This window comes from Solanum verrucosum, unplaced genomic scaffold (assembly GCF_900185275.1).
Source record: "Solanum verrucosum unplaced genomic scaffold, falcon-dt-bn FXZP01000259.1, whole genome shotgun sequence".
NCBI lineage: Eukaryota > Viridiplantae > Streptophyta > Magnoliopsida > Solanales > Solanaceae > Solanum > Solanum verrucosum.
The window spans coordinates 260,597-278,953 of record NW_026019973.1 but is presented as its reverse complement, the minus strand read 5'-3'; the positions used below and the strand labels follow the sequence as shown (position 1 = coordinate 278,953).

The 18,357-nt window shown below is 35.6% G+C and overlaps 4 protein-coding genes across 4 annotated transcripts; 3 read left to right on the top strand and 1 right to left on the bottom strand.

The window, feature by feature from the left end:
- Positions 1 to 2,455: 2,455 nt before the first annotated feature.
- LOC125817268 (receptor-like protein EIX2) lies at positions 2,456 to 2,914 on the top strand. Its single transcript, XM_049496813.1, has one exon. The coding sequence runs from the start codon at positions 2,456 to 2,458 to the stop codon at positions 2,912 to 2,914; it is 459 nt and encodes a 152-aa protein (XP_049352770.1).
- Positions 2,915 to 3,707: 793 nt separating this feature from the next.
- Positions 3,708 to 4,208, top strand: LOC125817267 (receptor-like protein EIX2). The gene has a single exon (XM_049496812.1). It carries the CDS (start codon positions 3,747 to 3,749, stop codon positions 4,206 to 4,208), a length of 462 nt encoding a protein of 153 aa, XP_049352769.1. The 5' UTR covers positions 3,708 to 3,746.
- Positions 4,209 to 6,323: 2,115 nt separating this feature from the next.
- Positions 6,324 to 9,941, top strand: LOC125817238 (receptor-like protein EIX1). The gene is given in 3 exon segments (XM_049496783.1): positions 6,324 to 6,358; positions 6,407 to 7,455; positions 7,457 to 9,941. Coding segments are annotated over 2 exon segments (3,081 nt in total). The 5' UTR covers positions 6,324 to 6,358; positions 6,407 to 6,754; the 3' UTR covers positions 9,837 to 9,941.
- Positions 9,942 to 11,074: 1,133 nt separating this feature from the next.
- On the bottom strand, positions 11,075 to 15,037 carry LOC125817240 (ABC transporter F family member 4-like). Its single transcript, XM_049496785.1, has 2 exons — positions 14,909 to 15,037; positions 11,075 to 13,556 (listed from the first exon to the last, which is right to left on the bottom strand). The coding sequence occupies exon 2, from the start codon at positions 13,542 to 13,544 to the stop codon at positions 11,355 to 11,357; it is 2,190 nt and encodes a 729-aa protein (XP_049352742.1). The 5' UTR covers positions 13,545 to 13,556; positions 14,909 to 15,037; the 3' UTR covers positions 11,075 to 11,354.
- Between the last annotated feature and the right edge of the window lie 3,320 nt (positions 15,038 to 18,357).

Sequence of the window (18,357 nt, the reverse complement as noted above, 5' to 3'; positions counted from 1 at the left end):
GTAATCTTCACATATTCTCACACCATTTTTAACGCCATTTCCACATTTACTAGCCTTTTTTTAAGAATTGCCCAAAATTTCCAATTTTCGTGTGTCTAGCGCTAGGAGCACTCAAATTATTTTTTTCAAAAAACTTTATGAGGACCTCTGCAATGAGTTGGGGAATCTTCATGTATACTTACACCATTTTTTAACGCACATTTCTGCATTTACAAGCCCTTTTTTAAGAATCACCCAAATTTCCCAATTTTTCATGTGTATATGCCCATGGATCTCGCGCTCGGAGCACCCAAATATATTTTCTCAATAAACATTATGAGGACCTCTGTAATGAGTTGGGGAACCTTCACGTATACTCACACGATTTTGTAACGATCATTTTCGCATTTACAAGCCATTTTTAAGAATCGCCCAAATTTCTCGATTTTTTGTGTAATAGCCCATAGATCTGGCGCCCGTAGCACCCAATTTTTTTTCTCAAAAAACATTATGAGGACCTACGTAATGAGTTGGGGAACCTTCAGGTATAGTCACACAATTTTTTTGATGCCCATTTCCGCATTTACAAGTCCTTTTTTAAGAATCACCTAAATTTCCCAATTTTTCGTGTGTATTTGGCCAAGGATCTGGCGCCCGGAGCACGCTAAGATTGTTTTCTCCAAAAATTTTATGAGGACCTACGGAATGAATAGGGCAACCTTCACGTATACTCACACCATTTTTAGCGCAAATTTCCGCATTTACAAGCCTTTTTTAAGAATCGCTCAAATATCCTGATTTTTTGTTTGTTTATGAGGACTTCGAGTTAGGGAACCTTCACATATACTCATACCATTTTTAATGTCATTTTTTTATTCACAAGCCATATTTAAGAATCGCCAAAATTCTCTGATTTTTCGTGTGTATTAGCCCATGGATCAAGTGCAAGGAGCACCCAATTTTTTTCCACAAAAAACTCTATGAGGACCTCCTTAATGAGTTGTGGAACCTTCATGTATACTCACACCATTTATTTTATGCCAATTTTTGCATGTACAACCCATTTTTTAAGAATCCTCCAAATTCCTCGATTTTCGTGTGTATTAGCCCATGGATCTGGTACCCGAAGGACCCAAAATTGTTTTCTCAAAAAATTTTATGAGGACCTCTGTAATGTGTTGGGGAACCTTCACGTATGCTCACACAATTTTTTAACGACCATTTCTGCATTTACAAATCCTTTTACAAGAATCACCCAAAATCTTCAATTTTTTGTGTGTATTATCCCATGGATCTGGCAACCGGAGCACCCACAATATTTTTCTTAAAAATATTTATGAGGACCCCGTAATGAGTTTGGGAACCTTCACGTACACTCACACCATTTTTCCAATTCCCATTTCTGCATTTACGAGCCCTTTTTTAAGAATTGCCAAAATTCCCCAATTTTTCGTGTGTATTAGCCCATGAATCTAGCGCCCGGAGCACTCAAAATATGTTTTTCAAAAAACTTTATGAGGACTTCCGTAATGAATTGGGAAACCTTCACGTATACTCACACCATTTTTTATGCCCATTTTCACATTAACGAGCTCTTTTTTAAGAATCGCCTAAATTTTCCAATTTTTTTGTGTGTATTAGCCTATGGATCTGGCGCCCAGAGCACTCAAATATTTTTTCTCAAAAAACTTTATGAAGAACTTCGTAGTGAGTTGGAGAACCTTTACGTATACTTATATCATTTTTTTAACGCCCATTTCCGCATTCACAAGCAATTTTTAAGATAAGAGTCTGATCTTCTCGCTTAAAATATGCGATTCCTCCGGAGTGAAGTTGTTGGGGGGAAGATAAGATGATGAAGCTAGTTTAATTGAGGAAACCACTTTCTTTAATGTATACTAGCTAGTCTACAAAAGCATGACGCTTGACACTTCTGCTTTTTTTAGTCCACTCTCCCTTAGAAAATAGAGTTGCTTGAAAGCGGATTTCGAAATTACATAGGTGAATGTAGAGATCACCGGTGTCCTACTCGAGACGAAGTGCTTGTCGTCCCCAAACCAAAAGGGATGAGGGAAAAAGGCTATTCCACAAATTTTCGTGTGTATTAATTAATTAGCCTATGGATCTGGCGCCTGTAGCACCCGAAAAACATTTTCTCAAAAAACTTTATGAAGACCTCTGTAATGATTGGGGAACCTTCACGTATACTCACACCATTTTTTTAATGTCCATTTCCGCATTTACAAGCCTTTTTTAAGAATCACCTAAATTTCTTAATTTTTCGTGTGTATTAGCCCATGGATCTGGCGCTCGGAGCACCCAAAATATTTTTCTCAAAAAACTTTATGAGCACCTCTATAATGAGTTAGAGAATCTTCAGGTATGCTCACACTATTTTTTTAACGCCCATTTACGCATTTACAAACCTTTTTTTATGAATCGCCCTAATTCCCCTATTTTTCATGTGTATTAGCCCATGGATCAAGCGTCCGAAGAACCAATTTTTGTTAATGTCACAAGATTTTCATCCTTGAAGAAATTATACCTGCAAAAGAATGTGCTGAATGGTTTTTTCATGGAAAGAGTGGGACAAGTTTCGAGCCTAGAGTATCTAGGCTTGTTTGATAACCAAATGAGAGGGCCATTACTAGATTTAGCATGGTTTCCATCATTAAGAGAGCTGCATCTTGGCACTAATCAATTTCAAGGAAGGATACCACAAGGTATTGGAAAGCTTTCACAGCTTAGAATTTTGGATGTCTCGTCCAATAGGTTAGACGGATTACCAGAAATCATGGGGCAACTATCAAACCTGGAAATGTTTGATGCCTCTAATAATGAAGGGTACTATCACAGAGTCCCACTTTTCAAATCTCTCCAATTTTGTAGACTTAGACCTATCCTTCAACTTGTTGACTTTGAACACGAGCTTTGATTGGATTCCTCCATTTCAACTACAATTTATAAGGCTTCCATCATGCAATATGGGACCTTCTTTCTATAAATGGCTTCAAACTCAGAATAACTACACTCTTCTTGATATTTCTCTTGCGAATATATCAGACATGCTACCAAGTTGGTTCTCCGATATTCCTCCCGAGCTTAAGATTCTGAATCTCTCTTACAACCACATAAGTGGCAGAGTTTATGAGTTCATTAAAAAAGATTACATGATTATAGATTTAAATTCTAACGACTTTTCAGGACCTTTGCCACTAGTTCCTGCCAATATACAAATCTTTTACCTACATAAAAATCACTTCTCTAAATCCATTTCTTCCATTTGTAAAAATACAATAGGAGCTGCCACTTCGCTTGACTTGTCACGTAACCAATTTTCAGGAGAAGTTCCTAATTGTTGGATGAATATGAGTAATCTATCTGTTCTTAATCTAGCCTACAACAATTTCTCCAGAAAAGTTCCATTATCATTAGGCTCCTTGACAAATTTGGAGGCGTTATACATACGCTAGAACAACTTTAGAGTAATGTTGCCTTCTTTTTCACAATGTCAGCTGCTTCAAATCTTGGATCTTGGAGGGAATAAGCTTACTGGAAGAATCCCAGCATGGATAGGGACTGACCTACTCAAGTTGCGCATTCTAAGCCTACGGTCAAACAAATTCAATGGCATCATTCCATAACTTATCTGCCAGCTTCAATTTCTTCAGATATTGGACCTTTCAAAAAATGAATTATCTGGGAAAATTCCATAGTGCGTCAACAATTTTACCATATTGCGTTAAGAAAATGGCACCGGTGAGTCAATGGATTTTCAAGTCCGCTATGACTATATTCCAGGATCTTACTTGTACATAGGTGATTTATTGATTCAATGGAAAAACCAGGAGTCCGAGTACAAGAATGCTTTACTATATTTGAAGATTATTGATCTTTCAAGTAATAAATTGGTTGGAGGTATCCCTAAAGAGATAGCTGAAATGCGAGGATTGAGATCATTGAACCTCTCGAGAAATGATCTTAATGGAACTTTCGTTGAAGGAATAGGTCAAATGAAGCTGTTGGAGTCTCTTAACTTGTCAAGAAACCAACTTTCTGGCATGATCCCTCAGGACTTTGCTAACTTGACTTTTCTTAGTGTGTTGGACTTGTCGAACAACCACTTATTAGGGAGAATTCCATCAATCACTCAACTGCAGAGTTTCGACAGATCATCCTATAGTGGCAATGCTCAACTCTACGGTCCTCCTCTTGAAGAGTGTCCCTGATATGCTCTCCCTATCGATCATGGAAGCAACACCAATCCTCAAGAACATGACGATGATGATGACGATGATGATGAGGAGGAGTTCCCATCACTGGAGTTTTATATATCAATTGTGCTAGGTTTCTTTGTCACATTTTGGGGAATTTTGGGCTATTTGACTGTCAACCGTTCGTGGAGGAATGCCTACTTCACATTCTTAACAAACATGAGGATTTGGCTCCATATGACATAAAGAATCTGCTTTGCAAGACTGAAGGGAAAGCGAAGGAGCTGAATAATGTAAAGTTTCTATGTACTTTGTTTACTATCAAGAGTTAACTTGTTTATTCGACTGATGCAGACGCGGTTCTCTCGTCGTGAAAGAAGTAATGAAAAGGAAGCCCGGGGTCAAAGTGTGTTTGTTGTTCCTTCCTTCTATAAAGAAAGGGGCTGTGAGTCTTGCCAGTTCGAAAGTGCCTTCGACAGAAGTCTTCAAATTCGCTCACATTACGATCCCTTTCCGGAAGGAGCCATGAAAGCTTCTATCGTTCTGAACTTTACGAAAGGAGGCTAGACCAAAGCCGTTCAGTGGTGAATCGGTGGATAAGAGATGCCTTCCTTCGATCAGTTGTAGTCGATAAAGGCCGTAAAACATAGGAATGCAGTGGTGGCTGTCTAGCTGCAATATTTATTGATCTTTTTTCCTCCCCTGGAAATTCCTTATATTAGAAATCCAGTAGTTCTAAAGTTTAGAAGTGGCAAGCATCTCTATAACGATCATTCGTTATAACAACATTCATTATAACAATATGATTTTCTCCTGAAACAATTTTTCATGTTAAATTTTAGTTCTCTATAACAACATGATCTACCTATAATCGGAATGTGATTCATTATAACAGTACACTCTTTATAAAATTACCCCATTACAACAATAATGCTAAAATATTGTATAGTAAAATTTTGTAAGAAACATATGATGTATAAAATAAAATATAAATCATTATTAATGTCATGCACATAGTAAATTTCAAGTACCAATATTTTAAAGAAAAAAAATTGTATTTAAATAGAATCCATAAGTTATGGTCATAACTTCATGAGAAAAGACTACTGATGTTTGTCTTTCTTCTTTTATAATCTTTCTGCTTTTTTGGTTAAACTAGCTGACAAATACATTCCTTATTTTTTATGACAAAAATTTTCTACATACTTTGTTTATAATAGAAATTCAAACGTCAATTATTAGTATACATATATAATAATATCTTACTATGATAGTCCTGGAATGTTCAAACAAACTATAAGTGATTTCTTGTGTCAGTCTACTTATAGACACACTTAACTAAAACTATGACAAGCTACTCTACCACATTCCATTAGTGATATGGATTCGATCAACTTATTGTTTGCAATGAATTTTATGTATCGATCTATATCTATATCTATTTATATTATAATAAAAGTAGTAATATTCTTAATAATATAGTTTGAATTTTTCGCCCTTCGTTAAAAGACTTTACTTTAAACAAAATCATCTTTTTACTATTTTCCTTCAACTATTATATCATTATTTTAATCCTATATATTGCATATTCACATTAATAAATATAATATACTCATTCAATAGTTAGGAGTCTTGGTAGGGAGTATTAGGAGAAATCGTCCATGTATTATGTATGATATTATTTAGTAGTACTATATTTCATAGAAATTTTGGACCTATGTATAACTAATCCACATCCTGCATGGTATTGTAGGATGCATTACTAATACCTTCCATTTTGTGGTATTAATAATACATAGGATTTAATACCATGAGATTTAATCTATGTAAAGACAAAAATATCCCTCAAATCATTTTAATCATTTTCTTGATTTTATGTACTAGTAAATTTATTTAAATAAATTAGTTTATAAATTTTATTATTTAGACAGAGTAGTGCTTTTTCTATAGAAGTCTTCTTTGACTCCATCTCCATGTAGTTGTTAATGCTACTAGCCATAGTGGGAAAAAAAAATCACATGTTATGTATAATATAACTTTTCTTTTGATTCTTTTTTTTCTTCTCAAAGTGGGATCACTTGTTTTTATGTCCAACTCAAGTTACTAGAATAACTAGAGAAAAGTCAGTATAATCTTGGATTGCTAAGTATTAAATTTCCTAATTGGTAATTTAAGTACATACATTTGTTAATCCATGTATATCTTACCAATAGATAAATGACCTTGCAAGTTTTCTAGGAAAAATAGATGCATGCAAGAGAAAATTAGGTGATATTGTTGGAACTTGGAAGTTTACATGGATATTTGATGTGGCCCTTTTCTCATTTTGCTTTTCTTAGTCTTTTTGGTATAGAAGTTTCCATGTACATACTTGTTTATGCAACTAGCTAAAGTGGGACAAAAATCAGATGCAATGAATAACTTCTCTTTTCAATCTTTTTTTCTCATCAAAGTGGGGTCATTTGTCTAGGAAAGTACATGGATACATGCAAGAACTAGTCCATGGCAAATATATATGTATATATTAATTGCTTCTTGCTCATAGTTTCAAGAAAAAAACAATGGACAAATGGAAATATGCAAGATTAGCTCAGTTCCTTTTCTGTTTGTCTCTACTGTTCCTAGAGACATCTTTTGGATTAACAGGTAACAAGACCCTGTGTTTAGATAAGGAGAGAGATGCTCTTCTTGAGTTCAAAAGAGGTCTTACTGATTTTTTTGATCATTTATCTACATGGGGTGATGAAGAAGATAAACAAGAATGCTGCAAATGGAACGGTATTGAATGCGACAGAAGAACAGGTCATGTAACTGTTCTTGATCTACACAATGAGTTTACTTGTTCTGCTGGTGCCAGTGCTTGTTTTGCTCCAAGATTGACAGGTAAACTTAGCCCTTCTCTGCTTGAGTTGCAGTATTTGAATTTCTTGGACCTCAGTGTGAATGAATTTGAAAGAAGTGAAATACCAAGATTCATAGGCTCACTTAAGAGACTAGAGTACTTGAACCTCTCAGCTTCTTCTTTTTCTGGTGTAATTCCAATACAGTTCCAGAATCTAACTTCTTAAAGGACTCTTGATCTTGGAGAAAATAATCTTATAGTAAAGGACCTTAGATGGCTTTCTCATCTGTCTTCTCTAGAGTTTTTGAGTCTGAGTTCTAGCAACTTCCAAGTAAACAATTGGTTTCAAGAGATAACTAAGGTCCCTTCATTGAAAGAATTGGACTTGAGTGGTTGTGGACTCTCTAAATTGGTTCCATCTCAATTCTTCTTTCATATCTCTTTCTGTTCTTCATTTATGTTGTAATGAGTTTTCTTCTTCATCTGAATATAGCTGGGTATTCAATTTTAGCACAAGCCTAACTAGCATTGAGCTCCTTTATAATCAACTTATCGGTCAAATTGATGATCGCTTTGGGACCTTGATGTATCTTGAACATCTTAATCTTGCTAATAACTTTAAGATTAAAGGTGGGGTTCCCAGTTCTTTCGGGAATTTGACCCGTTTACGTCATCTGGACATGTCTAATACTCAGACAGACCAATGGCTTCCTGAGTTGTTTCTCAGGTTATCAGGCAGTAGGAAATCACTTGAGGTTTTGGAGTTGAACGACAACTCATTGTTTGGTTCAATTGTTAATATGACAAGATTTTCATCCTTGAAGAAATTATACCTGCAAAAGAATGTGCTGAATGGTTCTTTCATGGAAAGTGCGGGACAAGTTTCTACCCTCGAGTATCTGGATTTGTCTGATAACCAAATGAGAGGGGCATTACCAGATTTAGCATTGTTTCCATCATTGAGAGAGTTGCATCTTGGCTCTAATCAATTTCAAGGGAGGATACCACAAGGTATTGGACAACTTTCACAGCTTAGAATTTTGGATGTCTCGTCCAATAGACTGGAAGGATTACCAGAAAGTATGGGGCAACTATCTAATCTGGAAAGTTTTGATGCCTCTTACAATGTCCTGAAGGGTACAATTACTGAGTCCCACCTTTCAAACCTCTCCAGTTTAGTGGATTTGGACTTGTCATTCAACTCATTGGCTCTGAAGACGAGCTTCAATTGGCTTCCTCCTTTCCAGCTACAAGTTATAAGCCTGCCGTCTTGCAATTTGGGACCTTCTTTCCCAAAATGGCTTCAAAATCAACATAACTATACTGTTCTTGATATCTCTCTTGCAAGTATTTCAGACACGCTTCCAAGTTGGTTCTCTGGCTTTCCTCCCGATCTAAAGATTTTGAATCTCTCAAACAACCAAATCAGTGGAAGAGTGTCTGACTTAATAGAGAATACATATGGTTATAGGGTTATAGATTTAAGCTCTAACAACTTTTCAGGGCCTTTGCCACTAGTCCCTACCAATGTCCAAATATTTTACCTGCATAAAAATCAGTTTTTTGGATCCATCTCTGCAATTTGTCAAAGTAAAACATCCCCCACTTCTCTCGACTTGGCACACAACCAATTCTCAGGAGAACTTCCAGATTGTTGGATGAACATGACAAGTCTAGCTGTTCTTAATCTAGCTTATAACAATTTCTCTGGAGAAATTCCACATTCATTGGGTTCCTTGACAAATTTGAAGGCGTTATACATACGCCAAAACAGTTTTAGTGGAATGTTGCCTTCTTTTTCACAATGTCAGCAGTTGCAAATCTTGGATCTTGGAGGGAATAAGTTGACAGGAAGTGTCCCGGCATGGATAGGGACTGATCTACTCAATTTGCGCATTCTAAGCCTGCGGTTCAACAGATTGCATGGCAGCATACCGTCCATAATCTGTCAGCTTCAATTTCTTCAGATACTGGACCTTTCAGCAAATGGATTATCGGGGAAAATTCCACATTGCTTCAACAATTTTACCTTATTGTATCAAGATAATAATTCTGGCGAGCCAATGGAATTTATAGTTCAAGGTTTCTATGGTAAATTTCCTCGTCGTTACTTGTATGTTGGTGACCTATTGGTTCAATGGAAAAATCAGGAGTCTGAGTACAAAAATCCTTTATTATATCTGAAGACTATTGATCTTTCAAGTAATGAATTGGTTGGAGGTGTTCCTGAAGAAATAGCTGAGATGAGAGGATTGAAATCTTTGAATCTCTCAAGAAATGATCTGAATGGAACTGTCGTTGAAGGAATAGGTCAAATGAAGATGTTGGAGTCTCTTGACATGTCAAGAAACCAGCTTTCTGGTGTGATCCCCCAGGGTCTTGCTAATTTGACTTTTCTTAGTGTGTTGGACTTGTCGAACAACCACTTATCCGGGAGAATTCCATCAAGCACTCAACTGCAAAGTTTTGATAGATCATCCTACAGTGATAATGTTCAACTCTGTGGTCCTCCTCTTCAAGAGTGTCCCGGATATGCTCCTCCTAGCCCTCTTATCGATTATGGCAGCAACAACAATCCACAAGAACATGATGACGATGAAGAGGAGTTCCCATCTCTGGAGTTTTATATATCAATGGTGCTAGGCTTTTTTGTTGCATTTTGGGGAATTATAGGCTGTTTAATTGTCAATAGTTCTTGGAGGAATGCCTACTTCACATTCTTAACGGACACGACAAGTTGGCTCAATATGATATCAAGAGTCTGGTTTGCAAGACTCAAGAAAAAGCTGAGGAGGGCCTGATAAATGTCAAGTTTCTGTGTACTTGTTTACTTTTTAAGAGTTAGCTTGTTTTCTTGTTCTTCTTCCTACCTGATAGTTGCTTTCCTCTTGTTGTGGTTTCTATCTGTAACTCTTCTCTACAAGTAATCAGTGAACATTTATATTCTCTTTGTCATCCATTTGTCTTCTAATGTTTCATTTCCATATGAATGAAGACATACAGAAGTTTCATAATTTACAAAGGGAGAAGGCAATGCTAAGTGTATAAACCAGAAGGGTATAGGAGTTCCAAACAGTAGGATAGATACAACTTACCTTTCATCATGTCATTATTGGCTACATCTCAAATGAGAGCAACTTTTCTTGCAAATTTGGATCACTATGCAGGCCATACTGTATTCAGATTGCAGAGGATAACAACTACAGCATCGTGTCTCAGTTTCAGAGAATATTGATGAAGATGCCCTTAAGCGTTAATAACCATTCAAATATGCCTCGGTAAGAGATGGCGTTGTATCTAAAGGAAAGGAGCACAGCAGAATAGGTAGAAAAAGTAGCACTTGGGGTAAAGAGAAATCCAAAACCTGCTTTCTCTCCCTCTTATAGACGAAACTTACTTTCAGAAGCAGTGGAATAAGCCTGATGAATCACGAGCAACAGCTTGAACAGCAACCAATCTGTAACAAAACAACCAAAATAGTACATACGAAAACACATGCATGACTGTATGGTCCATGATAATCACTTCTACAGTTTCCCCATAAAGCTCTTAGAACACAGTAAGATGCATTTAAAAACAGGAACTAAAACACCTACAGATGATCTAACTCAAACCAATTAACCAGTCAACTCACATACAACTTCATGTCCTTTGATCTTTAAAGATTCTAGTTGCTTCAAAAGAAACACCAAGCAGATTACTTCACCTTTTTATCAAAATCTATTTGAATGTGGTAGGTGAATCCTAAATGCTAATACAACTGGATATTCAAGCTAAATGAAAATATAATATCGAACTAAGCCATTCCAGCAACAAAAAGTCATTTAACAAGAAAAAGCCATTTCCAATACCCCGAAGAGAAAAGGAAGAATAAGCTAGTATATATTGTAATTTATAAACAGCAGCAGCATATTATTAATCTGACACAAGAAGTAGAAGTAATTCCAGCAAACCATTCACGTTAAGAACTTATAAAACTTTTCCTCAGATCCACAGAAATGAAACAGTATAGATGTAAATGCTAGTTGAATTTGCAAAGTGAGGCAAATTTGACAGAGACCTAAAATGAAGAGGGAAAACAGATAGAATGAGGAGCAAATTCAATGTTCTTCGACATTATTGCCAGTGAGGCAAACATAATAAAAAGAAATAGATAGAATATGACACAGTACATAATAACTCTAGCCACTATGCTCTCTTATATCCGCAACAAAAGATTACACTCTCCCTTCGATATGAAGTCGAAAAGAAAACCCTCCCTGAACAGAAGATTACACTCTCCCTCAAGACACTAACAATAGAATAAGCCAGTTGCAACATCAATCATCAACTTCTTCCCTGATTTCCCTTACAAGTTCTGCCTTGTACTCATCAAATGTATCTGGGAACTTTTCAACGGTCCCATTCTCAACTATCCAAATTTCACTTCTTTCTTCATCATCACAAACCCTTGATATGAGCCTCGAGTCGTGACTGACTAACACAACTCCACCAGTGAACTCATCAAGCGCATCTGCCAAAGCATCTATACTCTGCATATCCAAATGGTTTGTTGGCTCATCTAACAGCAAGATGTGAGGCTTCGACATGGAAATAGATGTAAATACAACTCTAGCTTTTTGTCCTCCAGACAACTTTAAAATGGGGGTAAGATGGTTATGACTGGGAAGTCCAAATTTTCCTAGCTTTGCACGAACAGCTTCTTGCTTACTAGGTCCCTCTTGATCTGGGTGAAGACGAAGCAGGTACTGGACAGGTGTTTCATCCATTGTGAGAAGATCAACAAAATGCTGTGAGTACCGTCCAATCCTCAACTTTTGACTCCTGCGGGCTTCACCTTCTGTAGGAACTAAATCACCTGCCAAGAGGTTAAGTAAGGTCGATTTGCCTGCTCCATTGGGCCCAACGATAGCAACTCGAGTCCCCATATCAATTCCAACATCAACATCAGAGAGCCTGAAGTCTGGTCGATTAGGATAACTGAAGCTGACCTCAATTAGCTGAAGAAGTGGAGGTGTCAGTTCAGTAGGCTCAGGGAAGTGGAACTCCACGCTGTAGTCCCTCCACTTCTGAGGTGCTTCAGGTGGAGTTTCATCTTCATCAACCCTATCCTTTCCTTTTTTCTTTGATTCTTTGGAAGCTACAAATTTGGCTCGGTCTTTTACCTTCTCCTGTTGTGCTCGACTTCCAGATCTCTTGGCAGCTTTTAACTGCTTATCATAAATCTCAAACTTCTTGTTCATCTCTTTGCGACGCTGTTCATATCCACTTTCAAAATCATCAAAGTTACCACGATAGAAGTGTAGTTTCATGTCATGGAGATGAATAATCTCACCGCAAACAGTGTTCAGAAAGTCTCGATCATGTGAAACAACGACCAGAGTTTTCTTCCATCTGCACAAGTACTCCTCTAACCATAGAACAGCCCGAAGGTCAAGATGATTAGTAGGTTCATCCAACAGCAATAGAGTAGGCTGAACAAAAAGAGCCCGTGCTAGAGAAATTCTCATCCTCCAACCACCACTAAAAGATCGGGTAGCACGCCCCTGCATTTCCTTGGTGAAACCCAGCCCAGCAAGAATTTTTGATGCTTGGGCCTCAGCAGCATCTGATCCCATCAGCTGCAACCTTTCGTACAGTTCAGAAAGTTTTTCTACAATGTTGTCCCCATCAGTATCATCTTCATTCTCACCAACAGATGCAGCAGCATTCTGTAAAGATGCAGCCTCTTCTCGGAGCTTGATGAGCTCCTCGTTAGCTGAAACAACAGCTTCAAGTGCTGTCCTATCATCACCAACTATCTCTTGTTCAACCAAAAGTACGTCAATGTTTTTTGGTACAGGAATCTTCCTCCAAGCAAGGAGTTTTAGTAGGGTGGACTTGCCCATTCCATTGGGACCAACTAAACCATATCTCTTCCCATGAGATATCTTAACTGATGTGTTCTTTAAAAGGTCTTTTCCACGAGCTGCTACGGAGAAATTCTCTATAGTTATATCCTTAACATTTGCATCAGCATCCTCTTGACCTTCAAGAACAGATGCCCTGCTACCAATAACAACAGTAAAAGCATCATGATCGTCCCTAAGGGCCTCCTTTTTTGCCACCTCAGCTGCCTGAACAGCAAGCATATCCTTCTTTTCTCGTTTCTTTAGCTCTTTATAACTTACGGAGGTATCAATTGGACCTGCTTCATTCCTTCTATGCCTTCTATTACCATCGATCAGTTCCTCCACTTCTTCGGGGCCAGGAAGATACTCCTCTTCCTCGTCATCAGAGGGAGGAAGATCAATACCATCAGTGTAAGCTGATGCTTTTGGAGCGGCTTTAGGCTTGGCCTTACTAGCACCAGTGGCTGAAGAACCTTTGTTGGGCTTCTCAGGTTTCTGGTCCATGCTGGCAAGCATGGCAGAGACAGAAAGCTTCTCCTTTTTCCCTTCCTTGGAATCTTTGCTGCTTCCCTTAGCCTTCACACTTACACCAGCCTCATCTGTTTTTTTCTTCCCCATTGAATTTACAATCTGTTGTAACCAAAGAGAACAATTAGAAAGTTTGAATAAATAGATTGTCAGTACACCAGTCAGCTCAGTCAACTGAACAAGAAACTACACATCCAAAATAGTAATGGAGAGGCTTCACACAAAATATTAGCACATTATAGCAAGAAATTAGAACAGCAGCATAAATAGAGAAGAAAGCAGCATAAAATCACATTGAAAGAAGTAAGAAGAGGACAGAAAGACAATAAGAAAATTTATGGCCGAGGTGCATTTGAATGAACCAAAAAAATACGAAAAGCTTTAATGACATTATACAGATTTAAACACTGGAACATATGTTACAGGAAAAGTTAGAGCAACACGGTGACAAATCTAATCATTCTAAACTTAAAGGGAACATATGATACAGGAAAAGAGAGAGAGCGACACGGTGACATATCTTATCATTCCAAAGTCCATACTTTATGGAACATTTGTTTCCCACTGATTTGCACAAACCAATGAAGAAAACAAGAAGGTTCTGGTATAAAATTTTAATCATACCCCTGCTACACTCCCCTAGTAAATAAAATACTGTAAAACGAATGTTAAAAGCAATTATAAAATATTAACTTTGTTTATTCTTTCTCAAAAATGAAAACCAAATATTAAGTTTGTTTTACTCCAAATTGAATCTCAGCTGTTTTGTATCTAAAGAATTCTCAAAAACAATCTGCAGATTTTAACCTGAAAAAGAAGCACCAAAGCTTCATCCAATATTCAACCAAACCACTACGTCCACAATGCCCAACTAGATAAGATGAGCTACATGAATCCTCTTCATCCATTCCACTTCAAAATAGCATCATAATTAGCTACTTTTATAAAATAGTGTACTTTGTATCAATCCATTTGAAACGCCAAGATTCAATTTTTTCAAACACTCATTCCCGACTTTGTGGATCATTGAAAATTTATCACTTTGATTCAGTTTCATCTCTCTATAAATATCCTGAAAGTCCTTTAATCCCAAGAACTGAAAACTCAAAAATTAGTATACTATGATTTTATATTTTACACAAAAACAAACCAAGAATAACTCCCTAAAAGGAAAAAAATAAATAATAAAAAAAGAACCACTTTGTGGTCTCTTAAAACCTAAGACTCATAGTTCTGTATTCAGCAGCTAAAAATCCCAATAATATTACAAATATCTCATCATTAGTAACACTCAAAAACAGATTAAAGCAACGTTCTTCATAGATTTGTACCACCTAAACTGAATCGAAACCCAATTCGTAATTTATAATCCTATCACTAAAAAACCAATTCACAGAGAGGAATCAAGATTCGTTTCTATATTAAAAGAAAAAACGAGAAATAAGGATGCTTACAGTAACGGAGAAGATGCTTAGGAATACGAATTCGCCGGAAGAGGAGGATCGCCGCCGATGAGTTCTCGCCGGATATATGAGTCAAGATGGTAGACGATAAGAGAGAAGAAAGCGAGTTACATATAATTTAGGCTGGGTTTGGGTTCGGTCTTGGGCTGGGCTTTTATATATAAGTAGAGAAATCCTAAACCCAAAAGGATTTGAATTACTAATATTTTAGGAAAGGAGTTTCCATATCAGGTTGTTCATGCTTATGGTTAAAAAATCAAATCGAATTATAATTTGAGTCAAACCAATTATAAAAATTGATATTTGGTTTTAAATTTTGAAAATCGATATCATTTGGTTTGATTTTGATTTTACTAAAAAGAAATTGGAAAAATAACCAAATCGAACCGAAAAATTATATATATAAATAAATTTTATAATTATTTATTAGTAAAATACAAATATTTTGTTAAATTTTAATTAACTTAAGTCTGTAACTTTATCATTTTCTCAAGTCTAACAGTTAAATTTTAGCCAACTATGAAAACCCTAAGTCCAAACCATCAAAATCCATTACTTTAGTCTTTACCTACCCTATACCTCACATCAGATAGTCACACGTTCTCGTAATTGATTCACTTTATTTATGTAATAATAACTCTAGTATTGTTTAATTGAATTCACATTACCTTTTATGTGGATTTTTCATGTACTAGGTGTCTATATCTATCGAGATGGGTATACGCTCAACAAATTTATTATTTCCAAACTGAAAGGATCACTGAAAAAACAAAACCAAATTGACAATAACCAAGCTAATCGATTCCATATCACTAATGGAATGTAGTACAATAGCTTGTCATAGTTTTAGCCAAGTGCCTATAAGTAGATTGACACAAGAAATCCTAGTTTAAACATGCATATACAATCAAACCTCTCTATAGCTATCACGATTGTCTGGACATTTTATGGCAAACTTCTTTATAACTACATTGTTTGTCTGAACGTTCCATGACTACTATAGTAAGATGTTATTTATGTATATTGATGGGTACCATTAAAAGACAAACATCAATAGTCTTATTACTTCATGAAGTTATGATCATAACTGATGGATATCATTAAAATACAATTTTTTCTTTTAGATATTGGTACTTGAAATTTATTACGTGCATGACATTAATGATGATTACCATAAATATTTCAATATTTTATTTTATACATAATTCGTTTCTTACAAAATTTTACCATACAACATTTTAGTATGATTATTATAATGAGGTAATTTTATAAAGAGTACACTATTATAATGAATCACATTCCAATTATAGATAGATCATGTTGTAATAAAGAAATAAAATATAACATGAAAAATTAATTTAGGAGAAAATCATATTGTTATAATAAAATATTGTTATAATATTATGGATGAATATATTACATTTAACATTATGAATGAGTATATTACAATTCTAGCGTCAGTTAATTTTTAGCTCAACCACCAATGCCATCAGCGATACCAATAGTTTAGAAACCATCAAAATGGAATTACAATTTTTTCCACTAAAATAATACTCCTTCCGTTTCATTTTATGTGACACTTTTCAAATTTCAAGAGTCAAATAAATCTATCTTTGACAGTAAGTTTTTCATAAATCTTTTAAGCATTTTGAATTATCAGTTATTGTAACCTATAGTACGTAGTTTACAAATATATAAATTTCATTTCAAAAAATTGAAGATTCTATGCACAAATTTCGATCAAATTTAAACTGTTTGACTCTCAAAAAATGAAAAGTACCACATAAATTAGGACATAGCTAGGGAGTAGCATAATTTTACAATTAAAAGACTAAAAAAGGAAAGAAAAAAAAAGAGTTATCCTTTTTCTAATATAACTCAACATTGCCAATTTTTTATAATTCTAGTCCAACTTAAACTTGAATTGCAATGTTGTATAAATTAAATTGATCAAAACCAAAATATTAAATCATTCTCAAATTTGCTAGCCATGGCATGGAGTGATCATATCTTATCATCGTCATAATTCTCTTATGTACATATTCATCTCACCCACTATTCAATCCAATGATACTTTTCGAAATCCGAAAATAATCAAAAATAGTATAATAAAAAATTTCATCTCACCACGTATAGGATTGAACAAAACTGATCCAAGAACAGACAAAGAATTCATTGTAAACATGGAAAATTGCGTAGACCTTTCGTTTACTCCAATATAAAAAGAAGTATATTTGGATCGTTATCAAATTATTGATCAATGTAACAATGAATTCTATATACAAATATATGGTTATGAATATAGTGGTAGATGGCCAATATTAGAATTCTATGAAGCCTTGAAGCAAGTTGAGATATTCAAGAATCATGAAACAACGCTAACACAACATATTTGTTATTTAGCTTTTTCACGCCAAGTTAAGGACAATGTTTTGCATATCAAAAGGCCTTTTAGATTGTTTCCACCTGAAGAAACGATAGGAGAATTATGTTTAGCTTTAGATCCAACTATGATCATCCATCAATATTGTCCTTATTGTTTCTTAAACATGTAATTATATGTTTTATTGAAGATGTTGTTGAAGCTTTTCCTCGTGACTCTGTAGTTGAGAAGAATTATGCTTGGCTTTAGATCCGTATGATCATCCATCAATATTGTCCTTATTGTTTCTTAAACATGTAATTATATGTATATTGAAGTTGTTGTTGAAGTTGTTTCTCGTGACTCTGTAGTTGAGAAGAATTATGCTTGGATTTAGATCCAACTATGATCATCCATCAATATTGTCGTTCGTTCTTGCTTTTTTTCTTAAATTATGAATTAATTTGCTGATTTCATAAAAATGTATGACAAAGAGAGTATACATGACACTTATTATCTATGTTGCTCAGATTCTTCGAAAATGCCAACGGGTGTGTGTCGGATTCACCAAATTAAAAGTAGTGTATTTTTGAAGAATTCGAGACGGGTGCGGCATCAAAAGTGAAGAGTCAGCGCAACTAAGCAGTTATTACCATAGAAACTTTGGACAATAAGGCAAAACTGTTGGAAGCTCAACTATATGAGTTGTTTTCATCTGTACTTGAGCGTGTTCAAAACAAGACCAGTTGTTATCTATTCCATAAAGAAAAGGCAAATGAAGGCAAACGTCTGGAGTTTTCGTAAAATGTATGATGAATAAGATAGTTTTAATTAGGGGCATGGAGGATCGCAGAGTTGAGCATTGCCACTGTAGGATGATCTATCAAAACTCTGCAGTTGAGTGCTCCAACACACTAAGTTAGCAAGGCACCGAGGGATCATACCAGAAATTAAGTTGGTTGAAAAGTCAAGTTAGCAAGGGATCATACTAGAAATTAAGTAGAAAGTTGGTTTCTTGACAAGTCAAGAGAGTCCAACAACAACTTCATTTGACCTATTCTTTCAACGACAGTTCCAT

Coding starts and splice junctions, on each gene's coding strand:
- LOC125817268 (XM_049496813.1), top strand. CDS start 2,456: ATGGATCAAGCGTCCGAAGAACCAATTTTTGTTAATGTCACAAGATTT.
- LOC125817267 (XM_049496812.1), top strand. CDS start 3,747: ATGGATTTTCAAGTCCGCTATGACTATATTCCAGGATCTTACTTGTAC.
- LOC125817240 (XM_049496785.1), bottom strand. CDS start 13,544: ATGGGGAAGAAAAAAACAGATGAGGCTGGTGTAAGTGTGAAGGCTAAG.